Source organism: Artibeus jamaicensis, unplaced genomic scaffold, assembly GCF_021234435.1.
Source record: "Artibeus jamaicensis isolate MK-2021 breed Jamaican fruit bat unplaced genomic scaffold, CSHL_Jam_final contig_1715, whole genome shotgun sequence".
Taxonomy (NCBI): domain Eukaryota; kingdom Metazoa; phylum Chordata; class Mammalia; order Chiroptera; family Phyllostomidae; genus Artibeus; species Artibeus jamaicensis.
Genome location: NW_026521335.1, coordinates 1,416,269 through 1,430,441, shown reverse-complemented (window position 1 = coordinate 1,430,441; position 14,173 = coordinate 1,416,269). Strand labels below are relative to the sequence as shown.

At 54.2% G+C, this 14,173-nt stretch overlaps 1 protein-coding gene across 3 annotated transcripts; it reads left to right on the top strand.

The window, feature by feature from the left end:
- The first annotated feature begins 3,671 nt into the window (after positions 1-3,671).
- On the top strand, positions 3,672-6,224 carry S100A9 (S100 calcium binding protein A9). Of its 3 annotated transcripts, none has more exons than XM_037126353.2 (3): positions 3,672-3,775; positions 4,147-4,308; positions 5,884-6,224. In XM_037126353.2, exons 2-3 carry the CDS (start codon positions 4,168-4,170, stop codon positions 6,112-6,114), a joined length of 372 nt encoding a protein of 123 aa, XP_036982248.2. In that variant the 5' UTR covers positions 3,672-3,775; positions 4,147-4,167; the 3' UTR covers positions 6,115-6,224. The 3 variants fall into 3 exon arrangements, with proteins under 3 accessions (XP_036982248.2, XP_036982243.2, XP_036982257.2); XM_037126348.2 differs by having other exon boundaries at positions 3,708-3,775; positions 4,080-4,308; XM_037126362.2 differs by lacking the exon at positions 3,672-3,775 and adding an exon at positions 3,914-3,988.
- The last annotated feature ends 7,949 nt before the right edge of the window (positions 6,225-14,173 follow it).

Below are 14,173 nucleotides of genomic sequence, written 5' to 3'. Positions count from 1 at the left end.
CCCAGCAAGTCTGGCAGGGCTAGGACTGGAACCCAGCTCTCAGGCCCTCTGTCCCCTGCAAACTCCCAACCAGCGTCCCTCCCGTGGGCCGAAGGATGCAGAGCCCGGGGAAGCCCCACAGTGTGCCTGGTGCTACCCCTGTTATAGCACCTGGTATAATGTGGACGCCTTAGAGGAGGCAAAATTTCTTAAAGGACAACATTGAGGGAAGGAAGGGGCAAAACGCCTGGGCTGGGACTACAGGAGCTCTGCCTGCTCACCTGTGTGCTGGTTTGTTTTTAGCACAGCGAAGAAAACCATGCTCTTTTCTCCCAGTGGCTGCCTCTGGAGCACAGGTGGCAAACACAAGGCCCACGGGCCGAATCCGGCCCTGCACCTTGTTTAATCCAGCCCAGCACCTTGTTTCTACCCGGTGGCAGGGCCGAGCTCTCAGTGCACTGTTAAGGAGTAGTTACATTTATACGGTCCTAAAATTACATTTGGCCCTTTGAAGGCAACCGCGACGCTGATGTGGCCCTGGTGAAAATGAGTTTGACACCCCTGCTCTAGAGTTACTGTCCAGAACCAGGAATATTGCCCCAATGTATGTCCTCAGAGCAGGAGGCTCTGAGTTTCTCCAAGGAGAAAACCCCACTTCCTACCACCCCTCATTCCAACCTCTGGCCTTGGGCAGCAGTGAGAAAGCTGGGTGGTGGGTGGGACACCTCTTGATGGAGCCAAGAGTAGGCTGCCTGGGTCAGGCTCTCCACAGCTCAGCCCCGCCCCTGCCCCCCCCCCCCGAGTCTGGGCTAATCTGGAACCATGGGACCTGGTGTGGCCTTTGGACACAAGGGAATCCACTGCCAAGAGGGGGATTCCATCTGTTTGAAAGCCCTGTCCAGCTGCTCCCTCCCACCAGCTGCTGCTCCTCTTCTCCCCCCACCTAACCCTCATTTCACTTTCATCCTGAATTAACACTAGATGGTCAAGCCGATGGCCCTTCAGAAAGTCACAGGGCCACAGATGGGTGTTCTTTTCATGCTCACTCACGTCTCCACGTAGTCGTGCACTCCTGCATTTGTTCATTCAATTAACGTTCATCCAGTGCCCAGCAAGCCAGGCCCGGTCCTAGGACTGCAGAGGTGAGTCAGGCAGCAGGGCAGGGAGGACGGGACCTCTGAGGCAGAGGCTACGCACCGCCTGCCTGAAGTCACGTTTTGTTTGCCATACACCATGCTTCATTGTTAATGTCTTCATTTTCATTTAAAACCAGTTGACAAATTTTATAAGCAGGAGTTTTCACATAAGATTCAGATTTCCTGGACCTTCAGTAGGACCAACAATACCTAGTCCACTTTCCCACGTGGCCACTGTGGCCTGAGGCTGTGGACCACTGTCCCTTCAAGTTAGGAAGGCTCCCACTCACCACAGTCTCCACCACTCCCTAGTGTCCCCAACCCTGAGGCCCCACGTCAGTTGCCACAGTTGCCCTATTGGTGGTGCTGTTGACGTTCTCAGGCCCAGCCAGCCTCACCAGTTTACTAGGTATGTCGTTCCTGTCCTGAAAGTTGTCTAGGTCCCTGGTCCAGAGTGAAACGGGCTTCAATGGAGACAGCAGAGGGCGCTGTGGGCCCACGGAGGAGAGGCGCCCGGGTACCGCCAGCCCGATTGCCAGAAACAGCAGGGATTTCCAAATAGCCTGGAGAGAGAGAGGACTCCTTGCTGCAGTGTGTGCTTCCTCCATCAGCTCAAACAATGGAGGGCAACCCCCTGAGGGAACGCACCTGAAGTTTCCATTCACGTGCTCCCAGGCCTGACCGGCACTGTTCATAGACGATTTACTCTTTCATTCAAGCATGCATTCAGCAAGCATTGATTTAAATACCTTTGTGCACTCAGCACTGTGCTAGGTCCTGTCCTTAGCTCCCAAGTGTTTAAATGTGGTTAAGGATTCAGAATACAAGATTATGCCTCCCTCGTGTATTGCAACTCACTCACCAAGTTCCCCAGCATCAGGCACTAGTGTCTGGTGCTCAACCAATATTTTTGTGAATAAATTTTAAAAAATAGATAATAACTAACTAGTGAGCTCTGCCAGCTTTACTGTACTGATTCCATTCTCAAGGTAGGTCCTGTGATTATCCTCTTTTGTTGATAAAGAAAATGAAGCTCAGAGATGTTAAGTAAATTGCCTGAAGTCACACAGCCCGTCTGAATTCTAAACAACTATTCCATGTGTCAGGTCAGCAGTGTAAGACAGAACGTGCTCAGGTCCAAGGGGTAGCCCACAGGCTGCCCTGGGCTTTCAGAGGGCAGTACTAGCAGGAGGGCCTGGGGCAGTGAGACAAGGCTTCCTGACAACTGGGCAAAGGGGCTGGTAGAGTTGGAAGAGGAGGACACCTTCCCTGAGGGAAGGGGGCGGCTGGGGGAAGCAAGGGTCGGGGAAGGTCCCAGACACACCTCCTGGGTGAGGGGTGAGGGTGCCGGTAAGGGCAAGGTCCTCCAGCAAATATGAGGTCTCCCTGTGCCAAGCCTGCAACACATGAGCACATGAACATGAACACTCACTTCGCCTGAGGAGCCACAGGCGATGACCAGACAGAAACAAAATATGTAAATAACTTCACTCCAGGAAAGGGAGTGTTGAGAGCCAGAGGTGATGTGGGAGTAAATGTCCCAGGAAAGAGACTGTTTCCCACTGGGAAAAACAAAGCAGGCTTCCTGGAGGAGGTAGCTTTGAACTGAGCCCTGTGGGGTAGGGAGGACCGCACTCCGACATGTGGGAGGGGCACGCCTGGGCTGAAAGCACCAAAGAAAGGCCTGGAGGTGCCCAGTGGGCACCACGGACTCCAGGGGAGGGGGCAGGAGGCTGACCGGGCCAGGCGTGGCCACTCTGGACACTGCGAGTGCTGTGCTGAGATGGGAGCTACGGGAGGTTTGCAGCCTTGCAGCGGGAGGGGCAGGTTTTGCCTAAGAGGCTACATAAAAACGTTTGTCTGTGTGTTATAAGCTCCTTAAGGGTGTGGTTCCCACTAGGAGGATTTAGAAGCATTCACACTGACAGCCTCTAGAAACACTTAAGCCCCAAGGGTCTCTCCTTTCGACAAGAGGGAGGGGTGATCCAATCACCCTTAGCCAGGAAGCAGGATGCCCAGAGCCTAGTTCTTGCTGTGTCACCAACCAGCTATGTGACATTGTCATACAAGGGGGTTAACAACCTTACCCCCCCACCCCCGACCCACCCCCACCCTTCTAACCAAAGTTCACCCGCTGAGAATCCAAAAACCCCACTCCAACCCCTCACCCTCCACAGAGCACTTATCACAAAGCCAGGAAGGGGAAGGCTCAGCCCTCAGTGCTGGGCTGCTCGTGTGGGGTAGGCAGAGTGGGTCGGCCCACCACCCCCAGTGGTCCTCAACCCACCAGCAGCCACTGGCTATCACAGGTAGGAAGGTACAAACTCAAGGAGGGGAGAGGGGAGGGAGGGGTGCCAGAGGAGAGGCAGCTTGCTCAGTGAGGGCAGGCGGGTGGGGTGGAGAAGTGAACTAACCGAGCAACTTCCTCCCCAACCAGCTCCTGACCCGAGACTGGGAATTTCACAAAAAGGCAAAAGGATCTATGTGAACATTTCCTGCTCCGCCCCAGGCCCCTTCCTGGCAGCCCAGCTCCAAGTTACCACACCAATCACCGGTGAAGCAATCTTCCCACTAGAGGGAAGTGTCCCCGCCAGGGGAGGCCTATAAATGCAGGGCCCACAGGACGCTGTCAAACTCCTCTCTCTGACGCCTCAGCTTAGGTAAGTCAGCTGCCAGCCTCCCTGACAGGGGCCTGCCTGCGGAGTCTTTCTTTTCCCCTTCTACCAATCTTCCTTTCAAACCCTCCTCCTGGAAGCCCTCCTTGACTAACTCACTCGCTGTAAAGCTTCTCTCCCATTTCGTTAGGTCCTGTTCTGCTGAAGCCTCCTGTTCTCAAGTGCTCTGCTTTCTGACATTCTCCAAATACTCTAAAAGTAATGTCTCCCTCATGTGGGACAGGGTTGTCTCCCAGTTCAATAAAAATCAAGTTCGTTTTCTTGTTTCCCCCTTCGTTTCTGTGAACAGCCGGTGGGAGGTGTGGAGAAAGTGTGACACTGGTTTTTCTAAGCACCCCCGCTTCTCCTCTGCTCAGAGCACAGGAAGACAGGACAAAATGCCCTCGCTATTGGAATGCAGCCTCGACCACGTCATCAAAGTTTTCCACCAGTACTCCAGGCAGCAGGAACACCTCGACAGGCTGAACCAGAGTGAATTCAAAGAGATGGTGAAAAAAGAACTGCCCACCTTCCTCAAGGTAGGGCTGGACTCCCAGTGGCCTGACCCGGCCTAGCAATGGCCTGGGCCAAGGGTGGAGGGTGGGGTGTGGTCTGCAGCGGCCAAGGGGAAAGCGTGAGCCTTCGGCCCAGCCAGCAGAGGCAGTGGCAGCCTGGCGCTATAGGCGCTCCAGCTTAGCTGGCACCAGCAGAGCCAAGAAAGTGAGTGACCCTGGGCTGTGTGCCAGCCCTGCCCCGGGCAGGGGCCTGTGGTGCTGAACAGGGACCCGAGTCCCAAGGGGAGCGACACACAGCAAAGGTGCTGACTGATAAGGGGCTCAGATAAATCCAATGTCAGTTTGAGCCTGCAAGAGAGTGAGAGATGCTGTAGGTGAGTTGGGCTGGACAGGTGAGAGATGACTAGTTCAGTGGACAAGAAGGGCCCCTTTGAGATGGTGAAATTTGAGCTGAGACCTAGAAGCCAAGGGGGGGAACACCTGCGGACGAACGAGCCTTGGCAGAAGCCGAGGAGACCGAGCTCAGCCGCAGTGAGCAGAGACCTGAGGGTGCTGTCTGATCGGAAGGGTCTCTGGCAGGGAACAGAAAAACGGCAACTAGGAAACGCTGCCCAGCCTGGACGTGCCCGCCTCTGCCGACCCGAAAGGGCTCAGCAGTTCTAAGGAAAAGGAGGATTTGTTCCACCAGATACTTTTGGTTTCTTCACAAATTTGGGAGCTTTAGGGGAACAGAGCCCTGGACCAAGAAGGCTGGGCACCTGGCTCCCAGTCTCGGCTCCACACCTGGGCCAGAGTCCTGGGGTAGGTGGCCAGCCTTCCCTGGAGCCGCCCCCACCTCAGTGGGCTGGAGGGCCGCAGCAGAAGGTGGTATCAGGGACGCTGACAGCTCTCCAATGGCCGGACCTCACTCAGCAAGCAGGACGCTGGGTCAGGGTCCACTATGAGGGGTAGTACTGGCCAGGCTTCCTCTGTGAGAGGCCTGAGCCTGTTCCATCCCCCACCCCGCCCCCTCTGCCAGAAGCAGAGTGACAAGCCAGGAGGGAAAGCTGGGACCTGGCCAGTGGGCTCCCCAGGAGTGACGACTGGTCTTCCCCAGGGTGACAGCAAAGTGCAGCAAAAAATAGATGGTGCGGAAGCGCAGCGTTGGGGAGGGCCTGGGAGAGGAGCTGGGCACCCGCAGGCTCCAGAGGGGACTTAGCCAGCAAGTGGCGCTGCGGGAATCCGCCTGAACTCACTGCTCTCCGTCCCTGCACGAGATCTCGAGGGCCCTCTTTTCCTCCGCGCGCTTCCCGTTACACAGGTTGAATGAGCGTCACTAATTTGTAACCTGGTAACCGTGAGAGGGAAGGAAGAGGCAAGGAAAGGAGGGGCCGCAGTGGACTGGAGCGGAGGGTGGGACAAGACTGGCTCTGAGGCAGACCCCAGTGGTGTGCGCAGTAATTGGAAAGTGAGTGGCACCCCGTCGACACTCATTTCCAATTTTGGGATTGAGGCCCAGGAGCCAGGTTTCTGTGCCTTTGCCATGGGGTCCTTTGCTGTGCTACCCATCCCCAGCCCTGGCCACAGGCAGCCCTAACCATCCTGTCTCTCAACCTACAGAAGGAGGGGAGGGATGAGAAAGCCATAGAAGATATCTTGGAGGACCTGGACACGAATGGAGATAAGCAGCTGAGCTTCGAGGAGTTCGCCATGCTGGTGGCCAAGCTGACGGAGGCAGCCCACGAGGAGATGCACAAGAATAACAACCCCAAAGGGGATCACCACCACCACGGGCCAGGCTTCGGGCGAAGCCAAGATTCCTGCCAAGGCCAGGGTGGCCACAACCACTAATCAGGAGGCCAGGCCACCCTGCCCCTGAATGAAGGCACCAGAGCTGTGTGCCTCACCACCTTAGCGGCAGGGCTGGGGGCTGGGATGAAATAAAGTGTTCCTCCAAGCCAGTGCTGTGCGTGCTTCTTCCGCCCCCAACCTGTCCCTCCCAGGTGTCTGGGTTAGACCCCATGCCCCTTAACTGGGGCTAAGCCCCTTTGTTCACAGAAACAAGATGAGAAGCCTCAATGATGTTGTTCTGTTCTGAGCCCCTTGGGCTTACCTCCCCGACCATTTCCTTGCCTCTGACCTTGGGCCCTACTGCTCAGGTCCCAGACATGCCAGCCCAGCTCAGGACCTCCCTGTTCAGCCTGTCAGAGTGGCCCTTGTCACCACAGAAAGTAAAAGGGGGAGTATCCCATCCCCTCGACATGCCAGCCACCACCCTCCCACAACCCCCTCCTCATCCAATGCTGTTCACACAGCCATCTCTCTCCAAATAGAGCCTGATTCCTCTGGAACATACTAGACAGACCATGTCTGAGGGGGGATATTGGAGCTCAGGCCTTGAAAAGAAGGACAGATGGGGTGTGTTTATCCACAAATGAAGTTCTGAATCCACGGGAACAGCTGGTGTCTCCTAAATGAGGTGTCTCTCCTCCTCCCCATGGACACTTGTGCAGGTGTGCGCACGGGTGGAACTCAGGGAGTCCAGCCCACACCCACCAGCCCCATGAGGAGGTTGGACTCTGGGTCCAGAGAGCCTTCCAGGCCTGAAGATTCTGGCTCTGAGCCTGAGGGTAAGCTGACCTCACTGAGGTGACCAAGGTGCCTTCAGGAGGTGATTGCTCAGGCCAGCAGGGGAACCTGCTTCTCTCTGCAAACCTTGTTGGGCCTGGCTCCCAGCTTCTGCCCTCCAGCAGTCTCCAGACCCTGTCGCTCACTGCAGAGACATCCCTGAGATTTCTCTGCCCTCTCTTTCTGCCCCCTGTCCTGAGAGCATCACCAGGCTGGGGCAGGCCTTCCGAAGACCAAGGCCCAAATCAAGGGGGCTGTTCCTGCCCTGTCCTTTCACAGAGAAAAGACCAACAGAATTAGGATTTGGAGGAGCTGGAGAAAGGCTGACAGTCCTCTATCCCTCACGTTACCAGTGATTAAATAAAGCGCGACACAGAGTGGGGAAGGGGCAGCCCAAAGCCCTGCAGTGGCGCAGTCGGCCAAGACAGTGCGGAGAGGAAAGGGCCTCAGAACACGCTGCTGCAGCCGCACCTCCCAGCTGCCTCCCCAGCCGGCGTGCTGCGGGCAAGGAAGGGCGCTGCAGGTGCTCTCTGGCTGGGTCTGCCTGCCACAGACAGGGCGACCCAGCTCTCATGGCCCAGGGCCTCTGCTGTGAGCACACAACTAGGAGGGCCCCCACTGCAGGGCAGAGGGCCTGTCCAGGAACTTCAGGCTGTGAGCTTGGAGAGCCCTGGGGAAGAGAGCTTAGGATGCCCCAGTGCCTTCCCTGCCTAACCTGGGGACCTGACATCTGGCCACACTCATTTCTGACGGCCCTGTTCAATTGCTCTCATGTCCCTATGGGGCCACCCCTTCTGAGGGCATCTCTGCAGGGGAAAGACAACCGCCTGGGAGTTGGGAGGCCTGGGCTCTGTCGGTGGTTTGCCAGGTCTCCATGCTTCAGGTAAAGTGGAGTAGGGTCAGGGGCAGGAGAGGAGAGAAGAGGGATGGGAAAGGAGGCAGGGGAAGAGAGGGCAGGGGAATGTGCCGTGATTACATTTGTGACTCTGCCCCGAACTGGTCTGTGAACTCCCCGTTCGTGCCATCTGCCTCATTCTCCGCCTGACTCCCAGCACCTGGAGTAGTGGCTGATTCATGGCAGGTTCCCAACAAATCTCGACTATCCGGGTGTTCTCTCGAATTTCTCACATGTTCCATGCTCTCTTCTCAGGAACAGGTGCGGAGAAAGGAGGGTGGGAATGACTTCAGCAGATGGAAAGTTTCTGGGTATCATTATGGAATCTCAAACTGGCAGGTAGGGGGCAGCAAGGTGATGGAGTCTGAAGCCCCCTCCCCAGGTTTGTTCAGTCATGCCAACCTCCACCTGTTGTACCCCAGAAGCTTCCATTTAAATAAAGAGATTTGTCTTGCCCTGGCTGGTGTAGCTCAGTGGATTGAGCGTGGGCCTAGGAACCAAAGAATCATGGTTCAATTCCCAGTCGGGGCACATGCCTGGGTTGCAGACCAGTTCCCAGCAGGGGACACGTGAGAGGCAACCATACATTGATATTTCTCTCCCTCTCTCCTTCCCTTCCCCTCTAAAGATAAATAAATAAAATATTTTTTTAAAAAAGAGATTTGTCTTGAAAAAATGTTTGCACATTGTTGATTTAACCCATCCTGCCTTAGCCGCACACTTGAGTGATTCCCCCCGACATCCATGCCCAGTGGTAGCCAGGGCCCTGCCTGCACCCCTCTGGGAAAGGGACCTTGCTCCTCTGTCACTGGCACTTAGAAGGTCTCCCAGGTCACAGAGCCAGAATCCGTCTCCTTGGGCCTGCGGGGCATTAATGCTAGTTTCCCTCCACATGCAAGGGAACACAGAAAAACCTAACCATTTTCATGCATGCAGAGACCTACCTACTTCTTGGAAACATTTCCCTAAATGGTATCCAGCCTTTCTCTGGCTTCTGCACCTTTGCACCAGGAGTGTCCTCCCCACCCTGGGGTCTTGGCGTCACTGCCTCCATGAAGACTTCCCTGACCACTCACTTTCCTCAAGTATATAGAGACTTCCTCTGCCAGGCCCATCGAACTCTTGGATACTTCTCCCTTTGCATCTCTGATGTGGGATTGGAAACCCTTAGCAATAAGTCTGACATGGCCCTGAAGGCAGGGACTGTGGCTGATTCGCCACACGTCCCCTGGTGCCAACAGGGAGCAAGCTGTCCGGGCAGGTGGGTGAAGGCTGGGTGGTCCTAGGACCTGATGGAGCTGGAGGGTGAGATGAGGACAGCTTTGGGCATCAGGGACATGTCCACATGCAACCTAAAGGCTGGGAGAGGGTGGAACAGCAGGGTGGCAGGAGACAGCGCTTCTAGAAGCCAAACATTCTTCCTTTGCCTTATTGCTCTGCTAGCTTGTTCTGGGAGTAGGAGAATGTTCTAGACCCAGGGGAGGGCCCGACAGCAAGGTGCTTTACAAAGCCCTGTGGAATTTCCTTTAAACATGTTTAAGAGAACTGGTCGAGATGAGTTTGCCCCTTCCATTAAAACAAAACAAACAAACAAACAAAAAAGCCTGATTCTGTTGAGAAGAGGAGAGCTGGCTTCTTCCCTCTGAGAGGGAACAAGGGCGTCAATGTCAAGGTTAAGATTTCCACCCCAAGTCAGAATTGGTGACTACTTCTATGATTAGTGTGTCTTTCTGGAAAATAAGAACTTCGGGGTTTCCCCGGCACCACAGTCACCGAAGAGCAGCGAACCTGTCATCGGAGGTCACCTGCTGTCCTTAGCTGTGGAGCCTGAACTTCTGGACGGCTGTCAAGAGGATGAGGAAGCAGCAGTGGCAGACCAAGCTGCCAGACTCTGCCCAGATACTTAACGATTCTCTAACTGTGCCCCAAGGCCTGGGTGATGCGAGATGCTCCGGGAATCAGGGGTGGGGATGAGTGATCACATCACTCACCTGTCAGCAGACACTCATTGTGGACTCACTGTATGTCAGACACTATAATGCTCTGAGGGGCCCCCATGCAAAACAAGGCTTCACCCTGTCATTAAGGCACTCCCAGGACTGCAGGGAAGGCAAGACAGCTCCTCAAATAATTCCAATACAGAAAGTGCTAGGCCAGCAAGGCAAAAAGTTCTGTAAGACTCTGACGTGGGACGGCTGACTCCAGCCAGGCTGTCGCCGTGGCAGACAAGGCTTAGAGTGGCATCAAGCCCAGCAGTGGCAGGGGTCCCGGAGAAACGTGCGGGTGCCTGAGACAGAGGAGAGCCTGCGTGTAAAGGCCCGGACATGGGTGAAGGTGGGGTTTGGGCAGCAGTGAGGAGCCCTGGGTTCAAAGGGAGGAGGAAGGGAGAGAGGAGAGCGTGGCAGACGCTGGGCCATCGCGCTCACACTTTCAGCAGGAGAACGGAGGGCAGGAGCAGCGAAGGTTCTAGCGAAGGAATGATATAATCATAATTGTATTTTAAGAAATTGTCCCTGTGGGATGTGAATTTGGGGTGGGACTGAGGCCAGCGGCACAAGGCTAGGAGAGGCTGCCGCCATTGCCAGGGTCGCTTCTCTAAGAAGATGACTTCAGCCAGGATCTCAAGTGCCCAGGCCCCGTCTCACCTGGGCAGGCAGCCCCGCAGCCCCCAGAACAGGGGTGTCAGACTCATGTTCACCGGGGGCCATGTCAGCCTCAAGGTTGCCATCAAAGGGCTGAATGTAATTTCAGCTCCTTAGCAGTTAAGGAGTAGTTACATTTATACAGTCCTAGAATTATTTCAGCCCTTTGAAGGCAACCAACCGTGAGGCTGATGTGCCCCCCCCCCGTGAAAATGAGTTTGGCACCCCTGCTCTAGAGGACAAAGAGGATAATTTTGCGCTGTTCCCCAAGATTTGCTTCAGCTTTCGCCAGCCCGGTGAGGCAATCTTGCACAACCCTGACACAACCCTGCTCTGAAATAAACTCCAGAAACCCCACCTCAGTCCCCTGCCCGCCTCCCAGCAGTTGCTGAAAACATACATTTTAGAAAGCCCTGTGTCATGGATTTTGACATTCAAATGACCAAAGTGACAATAGGACTGAAACAACTGGTTGCTCAAGTCCTGTTGCCTGAGGTGAGGAGCGAAGAGGAGGTGGCAGTAGAGGCAGGTGCAACAGGGGACAGGATCCTGACACGCAGCTGGGGGCTGCCCCGGCCCAAGTTCTTCCTCCCTGGCCTCTCCCTGCCCACCTCCCTTCCTTCGTGCTCGCCCCACTCCTCCCTCTCCGCTCTTCTGTCAGTCTCTGCCTCCCTGGCTGCTCTCTGCCCCCCTGGGGTCTTGTCGGTGAGGTGCAGTCCCAAGTCACTGGGGTTCCAGGGAGGGAATGCCTTAGGAAGTAACTGGAGGTCACGCCTAACCAAGAGCAACTCCAAAGGAAGATGCTCAGCTTGTGAGGTGCCTGTAAATAAAGGAAGGAACAATCGCAAGGGAAAATAGTTGAAGGGCTGAGGCTACTGAACCTGGAAAAGAGGGGCAGGGGGTCAGGACAGCTGCCTGCAAATATTGCTGAGGTCTTGGCAGAGGAGCCCACTCCTCAGCAAGGCCTCCCAAACCCACGCACCGCGCCCCGAGTCCTCCTTGCTGCCCTCCGCCACCGCAAGCTTCTCACTTGCGTTTAATGGGTGCTGTTCATTCCCTTGGGTAGGGAACAGGAGCCCTATAACCCCAACATGCAGCAGCCATCCCTCCACTCGGCAGACGTCACAGAGGCCCTGCTGCCGCTGGGGCAACCTCCGAGGTGGGGGTCTGACCAAACGGGCAAATCCCAGCTCTCCTGAGCTTACATCCAGGGGAGAGTCAGACAAAGACTAAATAATAGATAAGTTCAGTTGGTGACGAGCTCCTCGGAAGAAAGTGAAGAGCGACATGATAGCCCTGGCCGTGTGGCTCCGTTGGTTGGAGCGTCATTCCAGGCACCAGAAGCTTTCCAGCTCAATCCCCGGTCTCTTACCTAGGTCACCCGGTCTTTTCCGGGTCAGGGCGCTTACAAGAGGTAACCAATCAATATATCTATCTCCCTTCCTTTCTCTGAAAATCAAACATGTCCTCAGATGAGGATTGAAAAAACGAGTGACATGATAAAGTGACTGGGTGTGGTAGGGGTTGTGGGGTGGGTGGCGAGGTGAGAGCCAGTAACAGTAAACGTGAGATCTGAATGACAAGCACTGAAAACCAGAGACTCTTAATCAGGTAAGGGACACGATATGACTGCCAAGTGGAGGAGGTCATTCTGGCTCCGTGTGGAGAGGGCTGGCGGGTCTGGAAGCTTGGGGACCGGTCAGAAAGCTGCTCAAGGTGCCCTTAGTCTCACGGGGGCCACAGACCCTCAAGTAGACATTTTCAATATTATGTGCGAGAAAGAGAAGCGGAGATGGCTGCTGAGCACAAACCCCTGGGAGCACAGAGGAGGTGTTTCTCTGTTTTTTGTTTTTCTGTTTGTTTGTTTTTGTCTTTGTCTTCTTGGCTAGAGTGGAGGCCGGGGAGACAGGTGAAGGCATGAGGAAAGCTTCCTCAGAGTGGGTTTTGAAAGGGCTGTGTTAGGTAACGAGAGAAATCAGAGACACACAGGAAGTCAAGGTTTTGCAATCTAGTTTGCTTTCTTCCAATTTTGAAGATTTTTTTACTGATCACGTTAAAATGCTGAGTCCCAGCTACTCTTGCTCCGGGACTCTGGTAGCCGCCCCACTGACTTCCAAAGCCCCGATACACAGTTGGCATTGCCCGTGTTGTGCCAGGAGCCAGTCTGAAATGTCTTCCTGAAGGGCAGGATGGTGTATTCATAGCTCCCGAGAGAGTGGCATTGGTCCCTTATCACACAATGACGCCCTTGCCCAGAGGCCTCTGTCAGACTACTCGTCCCCACAGGAGCCTGAGAGCAGGACGGGCAGGTGAGGCCTGGCGTCCAAGCTGCAGACGGCACTGGACGGAGGTGGAAATGTGAGGGTGGTGAGTGGGTGAGCTCCCAGGAGGACGTGACATTTGGGTTGGGTCTCGGCAGAGGAGCAGCAGTTCCAGAGCTAAACAAGGGCCCAGCCGCCTGGTGCTGGGACAGAGCCGACATTTTACACTGTTCGTGAAGGAAAGAGAGGGCACCTCCAACAAAGAGAACAATGGGACACCAGATGCAAATCCGAGCAGTCTGCCAGCTCATGGGGACGTTGGAGAAGGTTCTGGAATCGCTGGAGACTAGGCTCTCAGCACCTGGCAGGAGGCACTTGGCAGTTGATGGTGGGAGGCTGGCGAGGACCGGTCAGTGTCCGTCGTCCTGTGACTCCAACAGTCCTCACGGTGGCGGGCTTGTTTCATGGTACCTGCCACTGTCAGGAGACCGGGCTATGCATTTTCATGGACGGACTAGAGATCACCTCATCCAAATACTGCACTTTAGAGACAAAAAATTCAGGTTCAAAGAAGGGAGGTCACTTGCTCAAACCCTCAGAAGCAGTTGAGCTGGGAGCTGACCAAGCACATTTGATTCCAGGTTGAGGACACCTTCCATTCCCCTCAGGTGCCTCTGATGGACTTTGACCAAGCTTGGGGACCCTTAAAAATTTTTTTAAATAGGACTTAAGTTCAGTTTGTGTTTCAATTGGTTGTTTTGAAACAAAATCATGGCTGGTGAATGTTTTCAAAATAGCAAATACACTGAGTTTTTTTCTTTTTTTTTGTTAAAATATATTGTATTGATTATGCTATTACAGTTGTCCCATTTTTTCTCCCCTTTATTCCCCTCTGCCCTGCACCTCTCCTCCTACCTGCATTCCCTGCCCCCTTAGTTCATGTCCATGGCTCATACATACAGGCTCTTTGGCTTCTCCATTCCATACACTATTCTTAACCTCTCCCCGTCTATTTTCTACCTACCATTTATGCATCTTATTCCCTGCACCTTTTCCCCTATTCTCCCCCTTCCTCCTCCCCACTGATAACCCTCCATGTGATCTCCATTTCTGTGATTCTCTTCCTGTCTAGTTGTTTGCTTAGTTCATTATTGTTTTTGCTTTTTTTTAGGTTTGGTTGTTAATAACTGTGAGTTTGCTGTCCTCTCACTGTTCATATTTTTTATCTTCTTTTTCTCAGATAAATCCCTTTAACATTTCATATAATAAGGGCTTGGTGATGACGAACTCCTTGAACTTGACCTTATCTGGGAAGCACTTTATCTGCCCTTCCATTCTAAGTGAAAGCTTTGCTGGATAGAGCAATCTTGGATGTAGGTCTTTGTATTTCATGAGTTGGAATACTTTTTCCCAGCCCCTTCTTGCCTGTAAATTTTCCTTCAATAAATCAGCTGATAGTCTTATGGGAACTCCTTTGTAGGTAA